The sequence below is a fragment of the Nicotiana attenuata genome, chromosome 10 (assembly GCF_001879085.1).
Source record: "Nicotiana attenuata strain UT chromosome 10, NIATTr2, whole genome shotgun sequence".
In the NCBI taxonomy this organism is placed as follows: domain Eukaryota; kingdom Viridiplantae; phylum Streptophyta; class Magnoliopsida; order Solanales; family Solanaceae; genus Nicotiana; species Nicotiana attenuata.
In genome coordinates, this window is record NC_031998.1 from 11,706,803 (window position 1) to 11,729,788 (window position 22,986).

Genomic DNA, 22,986 nt, shown 5'->3' on the forward strand with positions numbered 1-22,986 from the left:
GGAACAGGCAGAGAAAATGCTGCCAAGGTTGCTTATATGGAGTTAGCAAAATGTAAGCATTCTTTTGCAGGCTAATAGATGTTTGTCGTGACTTGTGAGATTAACTTAACTATGACATTTTAATGCAGTTGGAAGACTATCAAAAAGTATACTTTTGTAGAGTAAATTGACATCTTTCCCAATTTCAGGCAAATCCTTCCATACGAGTTATCCTTTGACTGTGTCCTCGGACTTGGAAGGTGAAATTTTCAAAACTGAGAGTTGCTTGGATTCACTGTCTATTTCTCATTCAGCTGCGACATCAACTGTGAAAGATGTTCACCAGCCTGAAGAAAGCAAAAGTAATTCTTGTTTTGGTGTCTGTATGAAAGTGTCCCCTAATGCTTATTTACTTTATACTATACTGCTAGGACAACTAACTTTCAATAATTTCAGGAAAGACTCATCAGCTAGGTGACTCAACTATATCCTCGGAAACAAAGGATGAGAAGCTCAGTTTTTCTCCTTGTGAAAGCTTGCTTTCCGTTGCTAAAAAGCGAGGAAACCCCACGGTTGGATGTCCGCCAAATTCAACTTCAGTTTTGATGAGTTTTGAGGTGGAGGATGAAGAAAAAGAAGGTAGTGTTCAACGTTTTCTGCACCATGTACTCATTCTGTCTTCATATGAATGACTAAGTATTTGTGCCTTTGGCAGATGAAGAGATGGTTCACTCTAAACATGCATCTGCACAGTCCATAGGTGCTGAAAAGTTTAATGCATCTTCACTTTTGCGGAGCGTGCATGAGCTCAGTGTAAATGAAAATTCACCTTCTTCAATGGAATCAATGGTCCATTTACCTAAAGAAACTATATCATCAGCTGCAATGGCACCAACCCATTCCTCTACTGTATCGAATGCAAATTCTAGCGCGAGAAAGACTGCAGAAACCAAAAGTTACCTCCTTTGTAACAGGGTCACAGTGTACAAATCCATTCCAGATGAAGTCCCCAAGGGTACTATTGTGCTTCCTATTGGTGAAGATAAGTGGGTTGTTGTGAACTTGGAATTCCCCAATGAGAAAGTGTAGCTAATTAAGTACTACAGTAGATACATGTTACTTACATTTATCCTCCTCTTAAACATAGAGGCTAAACTGAAACAAGGATGACTATAGTGTATCTATTTAAGGAACTTCTCTGTAATATTCTCTGAAACATAAAAGTGCTGTTTTGGAAGTTAAGTTGGCTATTAATATGATATAAACAGTTTAAGTCTTTATTTATGCCCCTAGTTATTCCTTTATATCTGTTTAGTTGTGATTGCTGTGTTCTTCAGGATTAGGTGAACTGTGAACAAAGCATGATTTTGGGCATGGACATTCGTCCTGTTCCTACTGTTGGTCTGGTCTAATTTTTTTCACTCTCTCTCTCATGTGGTGATATGCATTAGCTGTTCCATGTACAACAATCTTTACATGCGATGATAGATCAGATACACTTGCACTGGAGACGGATCATTGCATAATGTGCTTGCATATATTTTTGGATTAGCAATCCAATTGACAATGATCATCAGTAGATAATCTGTTAAGTAGCTGCTCAAACGTGAGGTTGCACGCTTTTGTGCTCTTACTAATCTATATGTTGTCTCTCCCTCCTTTCTTTCTTTTGGCGAATGCAAGACGATGTGCTGGCTTTTCACTGAGCTCTAGCGGTTCTTCCTTTATCTTCGATGTTTTGGAGTTGGCAAATTCTTGTCATATGACTAAATGCATGTTTGAGTATTCTTCTTCTTTAAGTTGCATTTCCATTATGGTCTAACAGAATAACATTTACTTAAATAAGTTCATATCTTAACTGCTGCTTGATGGTTACAGGCCTCAGATGCAAATTTTCTGATTCCTGATCCCATTTCCCCTTATAATAACCTTTTCTGCTTTATTTGCCGAGTTAAAAAAATGAGCACTTAGGACTTTTGGATTTGGTCATTTGCTCTCCCCTTTAGTGACAACAAATGAGATACAAACCATTTTACCTCATTAGCACTTATGATTTGTTCAAATGATGTTTTTAGATTATACCAACTGATACGCGGCGCCTTCCTGAGATTCCTTGGAAGGGCAACGTACGGCTAGGCAACTGATGTCAGTTCAGTTGCTGTCCGCCAACTGAGGTCCCCTCCGTACGCTAGACGAGATTGTCAGTGCCGTACGGGAAAACCAATGTCAAGAGCAATTGAGAGAACAGAAATGAGAATTCAGAATGAAAGAAAGCTTGATTGCATTAATGAAAGCTATTACAGAAAAGCAACGCGGTTATAAATTGATTGATTACAGTTTAGAAATTGAATGTCATAGCTGGGAGGAAATGCAAATATCCCAACAAGATTTAGGCTACAGAAAGTCTAGTTTCATATCTTCAGCTTTGTTCGCAGACTTCATCATGTTGGCAACATAGAGGCTGATACCAAGAACCAACAGAGCCACTAGTGTCATTTTCATCATTCTCCTTGGCTTCTTCAGGTTTGCAGCCAAACGACTGGAATTTCTGGTCGTTTCATCATCAGTCGATCCATTGTAAGAACTACTTGAACTACTTTTATCTGTTGAAGATTTTTCTGGAAGATTTTTAGCTTCTGTTTGCTCACTGGTTTTAGTACTAGTGTAGTTTCGTTCTTCTTTAGCAGGGGTATTATCAGCATTATCCTGCTTAGTAAATTCATCTCTTAAAGATGTTTTATGTCTTTTAGCAGGGGTACTCTCAGCTTCTGTGGCTGGCAATTCCGTATCCTTTTTCACTGCTGAAGTTATTAGTTTTGGCTGTTTAACATGAAGAACGCCATTTTCAAACTTCGCACTGATTTTGCTTTTGTCACAATTTTCTACAGCAGGAAAGTCCTTGTGAAACCTCTGCCATTTGTTCTGCCCAATTGGCCTTTGTCCGCTAATCTTCAGAATTCCTGTTCTTGTAAGTTGAACCCTCAGCTGTTCCTTCTTGAAACCTATGGAATTTCAATCTTTATAAGTATATGAAATCAATATGTTCCAGATAATTTTTAAGGTTACCTATGAAAATTATGAAGAAAATAACCACAATCTCACTACATGACTTCTCAGATATCTCAGGTGTCATAAGGCATGAAAATAAGTTACTGTGAAATTTGACATTTTCATCCAATTATGAACATTTCATTTAGAGAATGTTAATGTTATGCAGAGCATAGTGAAAAAATCTCATCTAGAAGTTTAGCAAAATATTATTTTTAAAGATTCCCCATAATTTCTCATAGTATATTCTTTTTAAAATGCGCACCCGCTGCTTTTAAATTCTGAATCATTTATAAATTACTGTCCAACTAGAAAAAAAGACAAATGTACTACAAGCGTCGTGTTGGTGGGAGGAGGAGAGAAACGGATAATCAACGACGATAATAACAACTACTATGCCTCAATTCCAAGCAAGTTGGAGTCGGCTATATGAGTCCTCACTCTATGTCGCTATTATATAATCTTATAACTTATTAATAACAGGAATGAACAGAAGAACAGCACCTGGAAGATTAAGTTGAAGAGTGTCAAAGTGGTCTTCTTGAACTAGCTTTGATGTTGGCATAAAATCTTCATATATTTGAGTTGGTGTAGCAGTTGCAGCTCCTTTTGAATCCATTTTCTGTGTTCTTTTCTTTCTTTTTTGGTAATATGTAATCTTTTATCCTTTGTTCTTTGTTCTTGTTGATGGAAAGGATGAAGCTTGGAGGTTATATACACACAAAAGAGAACTTTCTTGAGATGCTTTCTGTTTTCTTTCAAAATACATATTCCTTAACTAATTTCCATTACTTTGTTTATAAACCTGTTCTTTACTCTACAGGGTTTCCTTGTAAAATTATAAAGCTTGAGAAGAACTCCTAATGAGGAAACATCAAGTGTAGGGGCAAACTTTTAAGAATTGGTAAATGGGGATATAGAAAGTTTATAATTTGTTACAAGGGAATGGCAACTAGGGGTGCTCATAACCGAATCGAACCGAAACCGAAAACCGAACCGCAAAAGTGACTTAATAGCTTATTGGTATCGGGTTATCGGTTTAACGGATGAAGAACAGATTGAAATTTAGTACTTAATTAAAATATGAAGTAAATCTCTAATTATCAAATCTCACTTTCTTCGGAAGAGATTTCTTTCTTTTTCTGTCATAAAGATCTCAAAATTACTAGTCATGTCTTTTACTAGATTACAAGTTTCTATTTTAATACTTTTTCGCTGTTCTATCTATGACTTTTATTACCTCTACAATTTGGTCCTTTTCATTTTTATTCTTAATTTTTCTTTTTCCTTTTTTGGTTAAAACATTTTACTCGTCCTTTGATTTTGTCAATAACTTTGACTAGAAAAGTGGCTTTCACTTATAACTCTGAGGAGTGTTTACTTCTTGTTTAGCAGCTCATGTCCTAACGGTAAAAAAGTTACTTTGAACGTTTGGATACGCGACCTATACTTTGAACACATTCTCAAATGGTAACATAACATAACAAGAGCATTTGGAATATATATTGAACATATATCTTTTAAAGTTTAGTTTTGTTTCATACTTGGGTCTGCTACTCTAGAGAGAAGCTCTGACTTCTTTCTAACCTACTAAGAAAGAAAAAGCCTTCTTCTTCATTTATTCATCCTCCAATGGAAGCGGATTTTCCTGCCACCGAAACGGTCCTAGCAATGATTCCCCCTAAACCGCCGGACATTACCATTAATAATAATGCTTTTCATCCTCAAGAAAACTCACCTATCTCATATAAGGATAAACTAATTAGAGGGGAGGGAGATATGGATATCACCATCGATCCTCTTGAATCCTTACCATCTACATCCTTGGACACTTCAATCGTGGATTCTCTAATGACACTGGAAAAAAAAAAATTACCCTCTCACAAGAGGATAAAGTCCGCATGTATTTACCTTGGAAAAGCTCAATTATTATCAAACTCCAAGGTAAAAGAATTCTTCATCAAATACTAAAGAAAAAGTTTCAAGATCTGTGAAAAATAAAGGAAAAATTTCCCTTAATTGACCTTGGGGAGGACTACTATATTGCAAAACTACATAACAAAGAAAACATGCATTCAATCATGCAAAATGTCCCATGGTTCATCTTTGGACATTTTTTATCATGTCAAACATGGGTACCAAATTTTGTGCCATCAGAGGCAAAACAATCCTACACTGCAATTTGGCTCCGTCTCCCAAACCTTCCAACAAAATTTTATGATAGCTTTATCCTTCAAAAGATTGGAAACTCAATAGGCAGGCTACAAATAGATGCTTGCACATCAGCAACCTTAAGGGGTCAAAATGCCAGGATGTGTGTGGAATTACCCATGAACAAACCGGTGGAAAAATTTATTTACATTGATGATCGTAAACAGTCCATAGAGTATGATGGTGATAAATTTCTTTGCAAAAGGTGTGGGTTCCTAGGCCATACCCATGCAAATTGTTCACGCCCATTAAAGCCTATGTCAGAGAATACTATTGATGAGAAGGCAGTCCCAAGCCACAATGAAGATGCAGAGTCACACATGCCTCAAGTGGATAATGGCTGGTAAACAGTGACCTTCCAAAAGCCTAGGAATTCAAGCAAACCAGCACCAATGGTGGACAAAGGAACTCCAGTAGAGGCAGGTATAAGCGTCAAATTATTTAATGCTTCCACAGGTAAGTACATCAACACTAAAAAGTTTAAGTATGTTAGTAAGGATAATTCTACCATATCAAATTACCATAGCAATAAATCTTATGCCCAGGAAACCAATCCTAAGAAAAATTCGAATACTGATAATCCTAAAGGCTTTCTTTTGGAAAATCGCTTTTCCATGTTGCACCAACAGCCCATGGTTTTACAAAATAATAATCTGAATAATTATAAATTGTTAATGGAAAATAAAAACACGTTGCATGCCTCTATTAGGAATTTAGACACTTCTAGTAAAAAATCTCCTACTGATTCTACCATATCTTCCTCCACATAAAACAATTCTAGCAATAATACCCTACCTATGTCATACCAAGACATGGTTTTGCCAGACACCCCTACCACTACCCCTCTAAACCCCTCCATTACCGTGTCTAATCCCCCCAATAACAATCTTCGCATGTCTCAAAAATCTATTCTCAATGGCCAAATGGAAGATGGCATGCAACACGTACCACCAAATTTGCATGCAAAATCTTTTATTATATCACCTACGCTAGACCATCCAATTTGCATGCACTTAGACACAATCATTCCCTCCTCCCAATCCCCTCCTATTTTAGTTAGTAACAAATACTCTGAAAATTCCCAGACTTCCCCTTCACAACCGGAGAAGATACCGTCTCATTCAAATACTCCGTCAATAACATCCATCCAACATGAACAACCTCCCACCATTACCCCCACAAATCCAGAATCCTCCACTAATTTTTGTCCAACCTCCACTACCACAAGACCACCACCCCATGTCTTGGATAGAAATAGGTCTAATGGGGAGGGGACTAGTTTTCAATGCCACAATCAATGGCCAAGAGAGTGTGATCTTGATTCAAAATCCAAGATACCTAGCACAATTAGTGGCCGGGGGACTCCATCTTGCAATGAGCAACTACTGGAACCATGTGTGGGTGAACAATATTTTACAACCACTAGCCCCACAATTAAACCAAAACCTAGTGGAAGAAATGAGAGCCCATTGGAACCTCCCTCCTCACTTCAACCCGGTTCCAATCCTCCCTCAGAATCTAGAGTCGGACCTTCCCTTCTTTCCCCCAGAAGCACTCACTGCCATCAACCCTATTTTGATGCCTTGGGAGGCACCAAATCAAGCTCCACCCCATCAACCGCAACCCCAACCACAGAATGTAAACATACAAATGCCAATGGAGGAAATGAATCTCAACCCTCCAGTAGCTCTAAATTAGGCAATCCAATAGAAGAAGAAGTGAACGAGCAAATAGACTTAGTGGGGGAATCACTGGAGGAATTGTCAAACCTAGACGAGGTAAAAGTACTTCTATTCAAGGAAGCACTAGAGAAGAGGCACATACTCACTTGCTCTCCAAACTTTCTCAAATGTTCAATGGACATTCGTCCTCCTCACGACCCAACAGTGGGCAATAGGGCAATGATTCTAGTCCCCACCCTGAGAAGGAGCTCAACAACCCCTAGGGACTTGTTCTTTAATGGTCACTCACACACACAAGATTTTACCATGACTAGTCCAGTTAATATAATAATTTGGAATAAAAGGGGGGGGGGGGATAATGAAGACTTTAGAAGGAATTTTAAGGATCTAATGATGCAACACCACTCAAGTGTGGTGACACTGCTTGAGACAAGAATGCAATCCCATGGGTCTCTTCTTAACGAGTTTGGTTTCTCCGATATGATTGAAGTTCCTGCGGATGGCCAAGCAGGTGGAATGGTTGTTCTATGGGACAATGCCAAGGTGTTTGTGCACAATTTTGTGCGTAGAAATCAGGAGATCCATGCAACAATCGAGGTACGTCCTAGTAACTTCAAATGGCTATTCTCTTCAATATACGCTAGTACAAACGTTAGCTCTAGAGATATTATGTGGAATAATATTAGAAGTATCTATGATAATTATAAAGGGTCCTGGATTGTGGGAGGGGACTTTAATGACATTCTTAAAGCAAACGATAAATTAGGGGGAAGATCTCTAAGTCATAGGCGTGCATATAAATTATGGTCTAATCTTAACTACTATAATCTACTTGACCTAGGCTATAAGGGAAGTAGATTCACATGGTCAAATAATAGATTTCATAACAATAGTCTAATTATGGAACGGCTCGACAAAGTATTTGGCAATGAACAATGGATCCAAATTTTTCCACATGCTTCCATAACTCATCTACCTAAAACTCACTCAGATCATAATCCGTTACTCTTAAATCTTATCCCTAAGCAATGCACTAACCTTCAAAAGCCCTTTCGTCTTGAACCATTTTGGTGCAAGCATCCTCAGTTTAGGAATCTAGTTGCTTCTGCATGGTCTAGTAACCATTTTGTAACAGCTTCTTCCTCCTTTATATCCCTAGTCAATACCTGGAAGAATAATACCTTTGGTGACCTCAAACGAAAGAAAATAGAATTTTAGCTAGGCTCAGAGGTATTCAAAATTCCACCTCTTATTATTCTAGTTCTTTTCTTCAAAATTTAGAAGCCACTCTAAGAGTTGATTATAGTAACATCTTAGAAATTGAAGAGGACTACTGGAAACTCCGATCCAGAATCCAATGGCTCAATGATGGAGATGCGAATACAAAATTCTACCACATTATGGCCACTAATAGGAGAAGAAAAAACAAAATAGTTTTCTTTAAGGATGTGAATAACAATTGGATAGATGATCCGCAGGCCATCCTTAATCATACTAGGGATTATTTTAGTCACATGTTCACAACCTCTCATACCATTAGTGACTGGAACTCTATAAAGTCTGATCCAAGAAGTTACAATAAAATAGACTTATCCCCTCTAGATAATCCTCTCACAAATAATGAAATTATCCAAGCCTGCTTCTCTTTTAAACCCTACAAAGCTCCAGGACCGGATGGGCTTCACCCCTTTTTCTTCCAAAATTATTGGAACATTATTGGAAACTCCGTGATTGATCTTTGTAAAAATGCCTTCACTAGTGGGAAAATTCCAGAAGGTATTAATGACACCCTCCTATGCCTCATTTCAAAAATTTCTAATGCAAACAATCTAAAAAAATTTAGGCCAATTCGGCTTTGTAACACTGTTTACAAAATCATTACTAAAATTATTTCTAACCGCTTAAAGCCGTTCCTGAACAACCTCATTAGTCCGTTTCAATCTAGTTTCATTAAAAATAGGAAGGCGTGCGACAATGCTATTATCATTCAAGAGCTCTTGCTCAAAATGAACAAATATCAGGGGGAAAATCATAATATGATCCTAAAAATTGACCTAGCTAAGGCTTTTGATTGCCTTGAATGGTCATTCATCTATAGAAACCTCCGTGTCTTTAATTTTCCCACCAATATTACGAAGCTCATTATGTACTGTATTACCTCATCTAGGATTGCAATCCTTGTGAATGGCTCTAAAACTGAATATTTGTTCCATCACGTGGTATCAGGCAAGGGGACCCTATGTCCCCATACCTGTTTATTCTATGTATGGAGATGTTATCCACTCTCATCAACTATAGTGTTGATATAAAACACGGGGACCCCATAAGCATAGGAAAAAATAATTACCAGTTATCGCATTTATTCTTTGCTAACGACCTCACCTTAATGGCTAGAATTAACAATAAAAACTTCCATAATATAAAGCATTGTCTTGACCTCTTCTGCTCCCTGTCTGGGCAATCCATCAATAGAGCAAAGTCCAAAATTGTTGTGTCCAAACACTGCCCTAGGAACGTTTGTAACAATATTTCTAATATCCTTAAAATGAATATTTGTCACTCCTTTGGTAAATATCTAGGCTTTCCAATTACTAATTACAAACATAGAGCGCCTGATTTTCAATTTGTTATTGATAACATGCTAACCAGCTAGCTGCTTGGAAATCAAATTGCCTTACTATGGCTGGGAGATGTACCTTAGCTACCTCTTGCCTAAATTTTCTCCCCAACCACATTATGCAATATTCCTTACTGCCCTCCAAAACCCTAAAAATTATTGACAAAATTCAACGTAATTTCTTATGGGGCACTACTTCTACCTCCAAAAAGCTCCACCTAATCAATTGGGGCACTATCACCATGTTAAAAAAGAGGGTGGTTTAGGAATCCGTTCTGCTAGAAAAAAGAACTTAGTTAACCTATCTAATCTTGCTTGGAGACTTCTAGCAAATGCTCACTCACCCTGGGTTAAGATTATCCACGAACTGCATGGTCATAAAAATAATAGTAATAATGGCTCCTTTATCTGGAAAAGTATTATCCAAGGGTGGGAGATTTGTAGAAAAGGGATCACTTGGATCCCCCACAAGCTCTCTTCTCTAAATGTATGGGACAATTGCTGGATCCACCAAAGTCCTCCATTACGCCAATGTATTCAGGGTCCTTTAGCTCAGAATGAAGATCTACTCTCTATTAAGGATATATGGATTAACAACCAGTGGGACTTGTCAAAAATCTCTCTACAAATCCATGCTCCTTTACTAAACAAGATTAAAGCCACCACCCCTAACAATTTCAATTGTGACATTCCAATATGGTCACTAACCACAAATGGGCTTTTTTCTTGTAAATCTTGCTATACCCTCTTGGACAACCACCCCAATATAACTCAAAACTTCAATTGAATTTGGGACTTGAGATGTCCAAACAAAATAAAATTCCTCCTATGGAAATGCCTTCACAACAAACTTCCTACTAGAACCTACCTAAACTACATTGGAATTAACATATCCTATTTGCTCTTTTTGCAAAAATGAGAAAGAAAGTATTACCCACATCGTTATGCACTGCTCAGCAGTCAAAGACTTCTGGCTTCATTAGGCATCAACACGAGTGGCTACAACTCATCTAATCAATGGTTGATAAATATTCATGACTCTCACGCTTCCCTAAGAAAAGGCCATATAGATTGGCATGATATGTTCCCTTTTTGATATGGTACATTTGGACTAACATGAATAACAACCTTTATAACAACACTACAAACAAAGCATACATACACTATCCTTACAAGTTAGCAATTGAATACAAATTCCTTACTGTAAAAGAATATATGCTTCAAGAAGGCATCCCTATTTCTATTAAATGGATCAAGCATATCGCCAACCATATTAAGCTTAATATAGATGGCTCCTTCAATAATGTTACATCCTAGTGTGGCTTTGGTGGTCTATTTAGAGATAGCAATGGCATATGGGTGCTGGGATTCCAGGGCTCTTCATATGGTGTATCTCCCCTGCATGCAGAACTTATGGCATTAAGGAAAGGCCTACAACTAGCAAGGGAACAGGGTCTTACCAACATCAATGTGGAGACAGACTCCACAGATGTCATCAATTGTCTACAACATGGTTACACCTTACTTAACGACATTACTCATGATTGCAGGTTATTGATGCACCAGCTGAAAGTTCAAACGGTGGAGCACAACTTCAGAGAGGCCAACAAACCAACACACAAGCTGGCTAAGGATGCACTCCGTGGAAGCAATGGCAGGGATCTCGGAACTTTGAACTACCCACCACATTTTGTAACCGCCGTCTTAGCAACTGATTATGAAGCTACTACCTATCTAGTTAAGAATATTAGGAAGGATGCATGCACTAAGCTTGCTTCCTTTGGAAACAACAATGTCCTCCGTGATTTTTCAATGCTTTGTAATAGCCAAGTAGGTAATGCCCCGTTGGGCGACTTGGTGTATATAACTACTACCTTATATCATTAGTATAATATAATAGATCCCTGCTTATCAAAAAAAAGAACATATATCTTTTGACACAAGGCTTATTCGGAATAGTTAATTTATAATGAACAACTCGGGACTTACAAGGACATCGTGGGGTTCAATTCTATGAGAGAAGTTTAGCCAACATACCTCTCCTTGTGCTTCCTTAAATTACTACAATGTTCCGGAAATCTTAGCCACTTCGATCTATTTGAAAATATAACAAAATTGAACACAAATTAGGAAGGAGTTCATGGTTCCAACTCATTTGAGCATTTTATCAAACACTGGGTGGGCATTATGATTTCAAGGTGATTCCTTCATCCCACTACCCAAAGCTACCCAATTGAGCTCAATAATCTTCCCACAAACCTTGATAGTACATGCATGCATAATGAACAACTCCCACACCCAAGAATTGTTTCTCTCATTATCTATTTTCACTTAAATCCCGAAATTGAGGGCTAGGGAGTAGAATCTTACCTCTAGGATGAAGACCTAGTGAGTTTTCCTTGTTAATTCTCCAAGCCTTGAGCAAGAATTGATGAAAAATTATTTTAGGAACCCCCTCTCACTCTAGAGCACTTCCCACTCTCAAAATATCAAATTTTTACTTTACAAATGATCTTAACGTCTATATATCGAAATAGGGTCGAGTTATAAAAACCAGAAAATGGACTATCCGAACACAGCTCTGCGGTCGCAGAGTGCACCGCAAAATGGATATACGGTCTGCAAAATGGGCCGCATAAGTGATGTCAAGAACTGGGCTGTTATGGTCAGGTCTGCGACAGGTTTGCGATCTGCAGACAAGTTCTACGGTCCGCAGACCAGTTCTGCGGTCGCATAATGCGTCACAAGACTCCCCTCCAAAAATCTTCATGTTGTATCTGCGATGGATTGTGTTGCCCGTGAAATGGTTATGCAGCCACATAATGGACTGCAAAACAAGCTCCAAAATTGGCCATTTCTCTACTTCACTCTGCGGCATATCTGCGGTCCGTAGAGAGATTCTGCGGTCGCATAGTGGACCGCATAAATGTCCTGCTTAGCCAAAAATTTTCTTCAACTCCCCAACACACTGTTCAGCCAAAAAGTCTGTACTCTACAATCATCAACACATAAGTCTACCTTGGCATCACGGAACCCCAGGTTTTAGGTGAAATTTTTGCGGGTTCTTACAAAACCCCACACTGGTAATTCGTCTAAGCAACCTATTCCGTAACATTGTCGGACCATCACGACCCAACTCCCACCGAAGCCGCGACAACGCCTAACACTACTTGCAAGGCAAGCCAATAGATTTCATAATAATAGTAAATTCAATAAAACATAATTCAATAAACTCAACAACACAGATATCATGAGATAACCACGAGCCCTAACTCGGCCTCTACCTCGGCCCCGACCTCTCGCTGCCCTAACTAGTGGTACTGGTGCCTGATCTGCTGAACGTGTCCTCACCATCTATGAGAGAATAGAAGAGTAGAGGTTTAGACTTCAGAATTAACAAATCCGCACGACATGAATTCAAGAAGGTGAAGTTTCCTAATAGTTCGGTAGCCTCTCAAAGATAAGTACATACGTCTCTGTACCGATCCGAAAGATTCTACTAAACTTGCTCATGACTCATGAGAGCTAAGCAACCTAGTCTCTAATACCAACTTGTCACGATCCAACTCCTACCAAAGTCGCGATGGCGCCTAACACTATTTGCTAGGCAAGCCAACAGATTCCTCAATAACATAAAATTGAATTTATTAAACTCAATAGCGGAGATACTATGAGATAACCACAAAACAACGGTAATACTTTTACAGCCGTCCGAATGATCTGGTGTCAATGAGTACATTGTTGATACCCAATTTTTTCCTCATATATATATATATATATATGCATCATCATTTGATTTACAGGCATGCACAAGTTATTTTTTCATAATTTTCCATAATTTTTAAAGGCTTTAAATCAATTTGTTTCTACATTTTATTATATAAATATCCAATAATTACCCTCCAAATTATTTTTTATGATGAGTTAATCATCTAAACTTATTATTTATAGCAGCATAATGTTTGAATACTTTTCAGTGCATTTTTATAATTACATTTATATTTTACAAGGCTAAATTGCACATTTTATAATAATAGCCCATATGCATGTATAATTATATTATTATGCATAAAATAACTTTTTATATTTTTATAATGTTAAGTAATTATTTTAAATTATTTTCATGCACAAGTGATATTTTTGTTATTTATTAATTATTTTTTATAAATTATTTATTGGTTAAATTGGGTATTTAAAATATAGCCCCCTAAAACCCCAATTTCGGACCTATACACTACCCAATTACCTCAGCCCAAAATAGCAAGCCCAATACTCCAGTCCAAGACCTCTTAACCCAGTCCTGTACCAGTCCAAATTACCCAACCCAGCATCTTTAAATCAGGACCGTTGATCTCCCAAAATCAACGGTCCACATCATTCCAACCCTTTTAAACTAACCTACCCGCCCAAAATCCTAAATCATTTTCACTCAGCCTGCCGTCTCTATCACTCCCTCTCTCATCTTCTCCCCCCCTCCTCTCAAAACCCTAGCGCCGTCATCACCCTAATCTCTCCGATTCCAACCCCATAATGGAATCAATCGTTGATTTATTACCCTATTAGGCCCATCCTCCTTACTGGCTACCTGATTTTTGTATTACCTAATGGCTTGCCTAAAATGGCAAGCAGATCTTGAGAGATTCGAACCAAATTTGGTTCAAAATCCTTAACCTGTTGTGTATTCTGTCTGTGTTCATCCCGTGTTCTTTGTGAGTACGGTTGTTTTACATATCTCTTGTGGATTCTTACTTAGCCCTAAAGGTTAGGGTTTCAGATTCTTTTTGATTCGAACCTAAACGGGTTCAAACTTTGATTTTTAGCATTATCTCGTCTATATTCACTTCATTATGCGTGAATCTGCCTATTACTCTTAATTTCCTTTATTTGCCCTAAATTAGGGTTTCAGATCTTTTTCTAGTTCGATTATTTGTTGCTTCTTGAATAAATCTCCTGTCTATGTTCATTATACACAGTATGTGATTATTTTGCCCTTGTTTTCCTGCTGATTTTATGGTTTACCTAAAACTAGGGTTTGAGACTTTTACTCTTTCCTTTCTCGTATGGTACTAATATTTTCCTTATTTTGTCCAATCTACCATGTTTCCATTATTTCTTTACCTTATTTGCCTTGAAACTGATTGTTAATTGATATTTTCCTTATTTTAAATGTTACTCGCCTGATTACACGCTATTATGCCATGTTAATTTACTGAACTCTGTATTATTTATTCTGTGATTAATTTCTTTCCTTACTTATATGTGTTTGATTACTTCCCTTATTTGTTCGCCTAATTGAATACTATTTAAACCCTTCTCCCTTTCCCCTTTGGACAGACTCGAACTCTCAATATTCTCACTAAGAAATCTAGGGCTTATTTCTATAATCTTTCTGCTCTCTCTTGTTTACTACTCGTCTTGGCCGGCTGAAAGCCAAGGCCAAATATTTTGGATTCTCGACTCTGTGGTATTACTCTGGTTTGCTCGCTTAACTGGTGAGTGACTTTCCTTTGTCATTTCATCTCTATGTATCCCTAAACTATGTTTACAATCCAACATGTTTAAAGTTCATTCCGAGCATGATTCTGCCTGTCTATAAGATTCTCTTTTTGGTGCTGTTAGTTCTTAGATTGGTCATCTTTGAATAATATGAATCCTCTTAAAGGATAACTTGTTATTTTAACTTGTCTCATGCATACTCTTTGCTGGCCCTGAACTTGTTCTGAACTTAGCATCCTTAGGGTACTACTAGTATGGAATTAGTTAATCAATCCTAATTTTACAGACTTGTATTGTTACCTAATTCATATCCCTCTGGATTCATGTGATAATCTGACTGTTAGACTTAACACTTTTCCTTAAATGTTCTGTGATTAGACAAGGTTGTCCTAAATGTTAGCATGCACACTTAGTGTAATTAGGTCTTTTCTGAGTTGACCTGTTTGAAACTGTGTACTTTGCCACTCTTGCTTGTTTTCTTAAGGCCATTATGCCTACATCTTTTGTGTTCTAAAATTTTGTTATGCTAGTCTTCTTATGAGAAATCCAAACTGTTTTAAATCTGTCCCTACCTTTTTTTATATGTTGTTGCTCTTTCTAAAAAAACTCCCAATCTTAGTCCTTTAGGTTCAATCCTCAACCACCCCAGTGCGAGACTGCTCAGGGTCCATATGAGACTCTCGTGAACTCTGACACACTGGGAACTGGCTCCTAATCTCTTTTGAATCATTTATGAGTATGTGGTTCTGGTGTGAGCCTTGCCCTGGGTCCCTGAGGCCCTTGAGAACTTTGATACACTAGAAACTTGATTCTGTATGTGCTATGGGTGAATTTCTCATTATTGGCTATGCTGTACCTATGAAATAAGTCTCGAGGTGGAAATGGTTTGAAGGCATGGTTGCCCAGGTGCATTTAGGGCCCGATAAAGGCTCCCTATAGTTTGTGCCATTACTATCATGTAACTCATTTGATAATCTGGTCTGTAATAACTTGTAATAAACAGATTCTGGGGTATTTAGTGAAATCGGGGGGGTTTCTTATTTCTTTTGTTAAACTGGGTAGAAATTCTGCCTATAGGGTTTCATCTATGCTGTTAATTCTGCTCATTTTGTCCAAAACTGTTAAGTTCTACGTTGTTTAGAGATCCTGCCTATAGGACTTTCATTGGTGATGCTGATTCTGCTAAAATCGTATGTGTTCTGTATTAGAAATCCTGCCTATAGGACTAATATTACAACCTTTGTTAGAAATCCTGCCTATAGGATACGTTAATTTGTCTAATAAAGTGTGTTAGCAATCATGCCTATAGGACCAATATTTGACTCAACTGTTTTCTTGCAATGTGTCTAAATATCTGTCTGTATGCTATTCAATTAGTATCATGCCTATAAGATCAAAATCAGTTCAATGATAGATATCATGCCTATAGGATCAAAATCAGTTCAGTGATAGAAATCATGCCTATAGGATTCTGCTAATGGGTTCTTAACACAATCGCCGTTGTCAATCACTTAGACATATGCCTATAGGACTAAAACCACAATTCTGGATTTGTAACCATGATTTGTTGTTATTCATTACTGCATGAAATGCTCAGACGTTGTACTAAATAAAATCAGTAAGCAAAATAATAAGCCTTAACAGTCGCATCAATTAAACTGATTCTGTATATCACTGCTCGCTTGTCTTCTCACATAGATATCTTGTCTATAGGATTCTGCGATTAATAAAACCTGCTAAGCAGTTGCGTGCATTTGTTGTTTATGTGTGGAGGTCAATATGAGCCCATATCTGTTTTTATGTGAAAAGTCCTAACTGCTTTGCTTGTCGCCTAGTATTTTACAATTTTGAGCAACCCAGGCTTAGTCTAGAACCACCCCAAATAGAAGTCCTAATGCCTCCAGGACCATAGGTAAGGATGGGTAGTGCACACATAGGAAACGAACTAGAATCAACTAGAGCGCTTTAAGTAACAACTTAAAGATAGTAATCTGGTAGCAGGAGATGATAGTCTGTGCCAGCTGAATAATATGAGTAACACCCCGACTCGAGGGAGTTACGAAGTATTATCTATGTTGCACGGCGTGATCCTTTAGGCTAAAAATTTTAGGACCCCCCATCCTTGTTAAATAATTCCCCCGCTTCTTTATTAGACTAATTCATAATTGAGTTCGGCCGGGACCCACCGTTGTGGACCTCGAGGTGTGACTAACACCTTCCCCTAAAGGTAATTTTGAGCCCTTACCCGATTTCTGGTGATGCAAACTGGTATGATATGAGTTATCTGCTCTAGGTGCCCTAACGCACCTTAATCCGTTAGGTGGCGACTCTAACCAATTCCTTTTCCCTACCCTCTCAAAGGAGTTCTCAAATGTCGAAACCCGATTTCGCGAGAAAAAGGGGGCGCGACAGCATGGCGACTCTGCTGGGGATATCTTTAGGTTCTTACCGTTACGAACTTGATCTCTTGAATTAGTTTCTCTTGATAAGCGTGTTTTTGTTATTTTGCTGTTACCTGAATCTCACGCTCCCATTTTCCCTTTTATTTGCTATATGCACATCCTTTTCCCTATTTTCCCTTTATATGAACTCATATGCAACTCTTCGTTTAATTCGATTACAACGTGTGTTTCCCCTTATTTCCTAATCATGTTCACTTGTTCCCGACTTTCAATTTTTCTATATCATGTCTCTCCCCAATCCTCACCACCTTTATTTGCTTTATTATAATTCCTTCATTTCGTGAACTAACTGCTTCCCTGTTGTTTTTCCTTTATGTCTTTACGTTCATTCAATACTGCGTTTTCAAACATGTGAAAATACTTGACAATGTGTTATTTTTTTGCATAATGCATGCTCAACATCATATTCCACTCGTGCGTATTAATACCATAGCGGCACTTGATGAGTGTCCGCGCTCTTCCTAAAATCACCCTTTAAATTTAGAAAGGCTTATTTGCGGTAAAACTAGTCGATCAGCGATGCAATCGACGGTTCCGTGTCTTTCCCTCTCAAGTTGTCCGCTTGAGGGTACTAGTCTATTCTTCTATAGAAACCTTACTCCGATAATAACTGTGCATGCATCATGTCTAAACCTAGTATGAGTTAGAACGCTGTCCGCACAATAATTCACTAAGACAAACCTTGTCCAAAGTCCGCCGGGATTTGCATAATCCCAATGGACGTAATCACGATCTGTGCATCATTTAAAGAAAAACATGCCAATATGTTGGTCATTAACGTGTAAATAGCTGAATTTGGAGGGGGCAAGGGCTAACTTTATCTATTTTGCAGAAATGAGGCACGAGGTCCCCAGGTTCGTCATGGTTCAGAATATCCCCCTTTTGCTGTCGGATTGGTGGAAAAATCTCTCACCAAGTGTCAAAGCATGGAGAAGGTCCTTTTGGGACCATATAGATTAGAAATTAGGTTTACTTGCTTTCTAGACTCATTTTAGGCCTTGGTTGTAATAAGGCGCATGCCATTAGTAACTCTTTATCATTATTGTCGTTTTAGTAGGGATTCGGTTTATTTTTCATATTAATGAGATGACGCAATTATTGGCATCAATTTCCTCCAAATCTATATGCCGCTTAGGCCTACCTCGAGCACAATGAGGTTCCCCAAATTAGGACGCGAATTTATATTCCTGCAATACGTGTTTAAATACTGCAAATACTTTTTAGAATCCTTACTGACTTGTTTACCTTTTTGCATTTTTCTTTATTTTGATTATTCCCATCCCCTAAGGTTGGTTCGCATATACTGGCATCGTCAGCATATCACACCAGATCTAGAGGCCCTCCACCTCCTCCACCTCCAAGTAATCCGAAAAGCAAGGGAAAGGCTAAGATGGATGATGTGAGTGGTATCTGGAAAGAAAATGTTGCGCACGTGGAAAATGTTGAAACTTTAGACGGTCAGAGTACTCTGGCACAGAATGATTTGGTCCTACGATTGGAACAGAAAATACTAGAATTGCAAGGGGAACTTGAGCAGGTCCGCAACTTGGGAAACCTCTCCCTTACCCTAAACGTCCCAGATCTTAACCAGCAAAATGCTCAAAACCCAGCACCTCCTCAAAACACACCAAACCAATATCCACAAAATCCTCCCGCACCCCATCAATACGCAACACCTCCCCAAAATCCTAATCCTTCACCAGTACCGACTCCTTCTCAACACCAACATTCTCCGACTCAGTACCCGCAAACCACTTACCATAACCCTCAGAATACCCCACAACCTATCCCTGATCCGCAAAATTCAACTAATGATCACCACTACACTCCAACCCCCGGCACCCACCGAAACAATCCCATATACGTAGAAACCTTACCCCACTCTACCCAACAAATCTCATACACTCCAGAATCCGTCGAGAAGGGCCTGCTCATTAAGAATATGGCGGAGGAACTCAAGAAGCTCACAAGCCGCGTCCAGGGTGTTGAAGGAGGCAAAGGAATTGGGGGTCTGAATTATGAGGATCTATGCATTCAGCCAGATGTAGAACTGCCGGAAGGTTACAAACCTCCTAAGTTCGAGATGTTCGACGGAACGGGTTACCTGAAGGTACACTTGAGGACATACTGCGATAAGCTCGTGGGAGTTTGGAAAGATGAAAGAATTCGCTTGAAACTATTCATGAGGAGTCTCACTGGAGACGCCCTATCTTGGTACATCAGTCAAAATCTCAAGAAGTAGGTTAATTGGGTAAGCATGACATCAGACTTCATGGATCGATTCAGGTTTAATGCAAAGAATGCACCAGACGTCTTCCACATACAGAACCTCAAGAAGAAACCAACGGAAACTTTCCGCGAGTATGCTACTCGATGGAGGTCAGAAGCTGCAAAGGTCAGGCCAACACTAGAGGAAGAGCAGATGAACAAATTCTTCGTCAGGGCCCAGGACCCACAATACTATGAAAGTTTAATTGTCATCGAAAATCACAAATTCTACGACATCATCAAACTCGGGGAAAGGATTGAAGAAGGGATCAAGAGTGGAATAGTAACCAATTTTGAGGCGTTACAGGCTACGAACAAAGCATTACAGTCAGGGGGTATATCAAAGAAGAAAGAAGTAGGGGCAGTGATGGTGGCCCAGGGTCCAAAATCTCCACTCACATACCAAACACCTCCACCCGCATACCAACCTTCACCTCCCAGATAGCCTCAACCCGCTACCGCCTATCACACTTATAACACCCAGCCAGCCTATTACCATTCACCTCCAACCCGTCAAAACTATCAAAAACCCAGACCCAATTTCGATCGCAGGTCGCCCAGACAACACACCCCTATTGCTGAACCCATCGACCAACTATATGAAAGACTGAAGGCTACCGGATATGTTACCTCTATTCCCGCTGTCGCCATGGAAAACTCCTCTCAATGGGTCAACCCGAACAAAACATGTGCATACCATTCCGGCATGAAGGGGCATACTATTGATGGGTGTTGCACTCTGAAAGACATGATTCAGACTCTGATTGATGCCAAAGTCATACAAGCAAAAGAAGTCGCACCCAATGTCCGCAACAATCTCCTCCCAGATCATAGGGGTGAAGGAGTAAATGTGATAGAAATTGATGAAGAATGGGATCCTAAAGGGTCAATTGGGATTATTCAGGAAGGTGACGACCCTAAGAAACCTGCAGTCACACTCACTCCTATTGTGGTACAGATACAGCCACCGGTCGAAATTGAAGTAGCCGCATCAGCTCCGTTTGAAATCAAAGTGATAGCACCTGCGACTACACCTACTCCATTTGAAGTAGAAGTAGCCATACCCTTCACTGTGACAGTAGCATCCACACCACTCTTCAATTTCAATGCCATACCTTGGGATTATGTTGCCGAAGCTAGGAGAAAAGGAAAAGCAAAAATGGAAGAGTCTGGTGCTGCACAGGGGATGACCAGAACCGGAAGAATCTATACACCTAAAAATTTGGGAGGAACAAGCAAGGAAGCTGCTGCCAAACAACCCATCATTGAAACTGGTCCAGATGATCTCTGGAGGAAAGTACAGGCAAGAGAATACTCCGTTGTTGATCATCTGAACAAAACCCCTGCTCAGATTTCCATTCTGTCGCTGCTACGGAATTCTGAAATGCATAGGAATGCGTTAATAAAAGTGTTGAATGAAGCTTATGTGCCCAACAACATCACCAGTGGAGAAATGACCAATATGGTAGGGCAATTACTAGAAAGCCACAAGATCACCTTTCACAAAGATGAACTACCACCTGAAAGACTAAGTCATAACAGGGCACTGCACATCACAGTACAGTTTGACAACAAATTCATTGCTATTAATAGATAGGGAATCAAGCCTCAACATTTGTCCATTGACTACTCTGAAAAGGTTAGGTAAAGATTTCCATGAGATACGAGCAGGGAGTATGAATGTAAAAGCATTTGATGGGTCTCAAAGGGCCACAATTGGGGAAATTAACCTTTGTTTGCATATGGGCCCGACTTGGTTTGATGTTGAGTTTCAGGTATTGGACATATCTGCTACATATAATCTTCTACTGGGACGACCTTGGATACACGCTGCCGGAGCTGTAGCTTCTACGCTACACCAGGCCGTGAAGTCAAATGGAACCACCAGGAGGTAATCATTCATGAAGATGGAAGTATTCCCACTTACACCAGTCAAACCGTCCCGGTTGTCGAGAACAGAAGAAAGTTGGGTGGAGAAACTTATCACCGCATCGAGCGTGTCAATGCAATTGAGAAAGCTAAATGGTGGAGCAGCAAAATAGAAAGCATACTGGCATGGTCAGGGTATGAACCCGGTAAAGGTCTCGGTAAGAATCTCCAGTGTATCACTAAGCCAATACAGTTGAAATGTCATGGTACAACTTTTGGGCTCGGATATCCGTATACATGGCAAGAATATGATGATTGGTCGCCATCATGGCGTGGTCCCTATTACCCTCTTGAGCAGCCAGTGCCGCATCTGAGTCAGACCTTTCATCAGGCCGATACAGTATGGGGATCTGAAGAAGAGGAAACTTTGGATGGGCTAAGGAACCTATTTCTAGAAGACGAAGACATGGATTGAAATGTGATAGTTGAGGAGGAGGAGGAAGAAGGCCTTACCATTCAGACGGTGGAGAGGGAGCATTTCTCAGGAACTGGACCGCCACACCATCAAGGGCGAGACGAGTCCTGGGGTAGCATGGCTACTCATGTTATTTGCAAAACAAGTCTTTTGAGCATTTTGTTTTGAAAATACCTTTCTTTCAGTATTTTATTTTGGAAAACATTGTTTTGATGTCATCTAGACGATATTTTGTTTAACGTTTAATCATTTATCAAATAATTTGATGTTTTATTATCGTTATCTTTCATATTTTCTTCTACAGCATTACTATTTCTTACCTTGATGAACCAACGACTGTGACATGTAATGAGACAATGCAACATAAGGATAGTGACTCGGAGAAGTAGATGAGATACCCGAGGGACTTATCAGAGAAGTTGAGAATTTTGAGAATAAGCCTAAGTTCAACCTGGATGAAACCGAGATAGTCAATTTGGGAGATTATGAAACCATCAAAGAAACTCGCATAAGTATTCACCTGTCGCCGTCAGACAAGAAAGAATACACTCGTTTCCTGAAAGAATATGAGGATATTTTTGCGTGGTCATATGATGACATGACCGGTCTGAGCACATCCATAGTGGCTCATAAGTTGCCTACCAATCCAATATGTCCGCCGGTGAAGCAGAAACTTAGAAAGTTCAAACCAGACATGAGCCTAAAAATCAAGGAGGAAGTCACTAAGCAGATCAAAGCCAAAGTCCTCAGGGTAGTTGAGTACCCAACCTGGTTAGCCAATATTGTACCAGTTCTGAAGAAAGATGGGAAAGTCAGGGTGTGCTTGACTATTGGGATTTAAACAGAGCAAGTCCCAAGGACGATTTCCCACTACTGAAC

At 39.2% G+C, this 22,986-nt stretch overlaps 2 protein-coding genes across 2 annotated transcripts; one reads left to right on the forward strand and one right to left on the reverse strand.

Moving 5' to 3' along the window:
• Positions 18-1,247, forward strand: LOC109233835. Its single transcript, XM_019399691.1, has 4 exons — positions 18-52; positions 189-341; positions 436-618; positions 695-1,247. The coding sequence occupies exons 1-4, from the start codon at positions 37-39 to the stop codon at positions 1,066-1,068; spliced, it is 726 nt and encodes a 241-aa protein (XP_019255236.1). The 5' UTR covers positions 18-36; the 3' UTR covers positions 1,069-1,247.
• On the reverse strand, positions 2,237-3,733 carry LOC109233836 (inactive protein RESTRICTED TEV MOVEMENT 2-like). The gene is made up of 2 exons (XM_019399692.1): positions 3,532-3,733; positions 2,237-2,981 (listed from the first exon to the last, which is right to left on the reverse strand). The coding sequence occupies exons 1-2, from the start codon at positions 3,644-3,646 to the stop codon at positions 2,374-2,376; spliced, it is 723 nt and encodes a 240-aa protein (XP_019255237.1). The 5' UTR covers positions 3,647-3,733; the 3' UTR covers positions 2,237-2,373.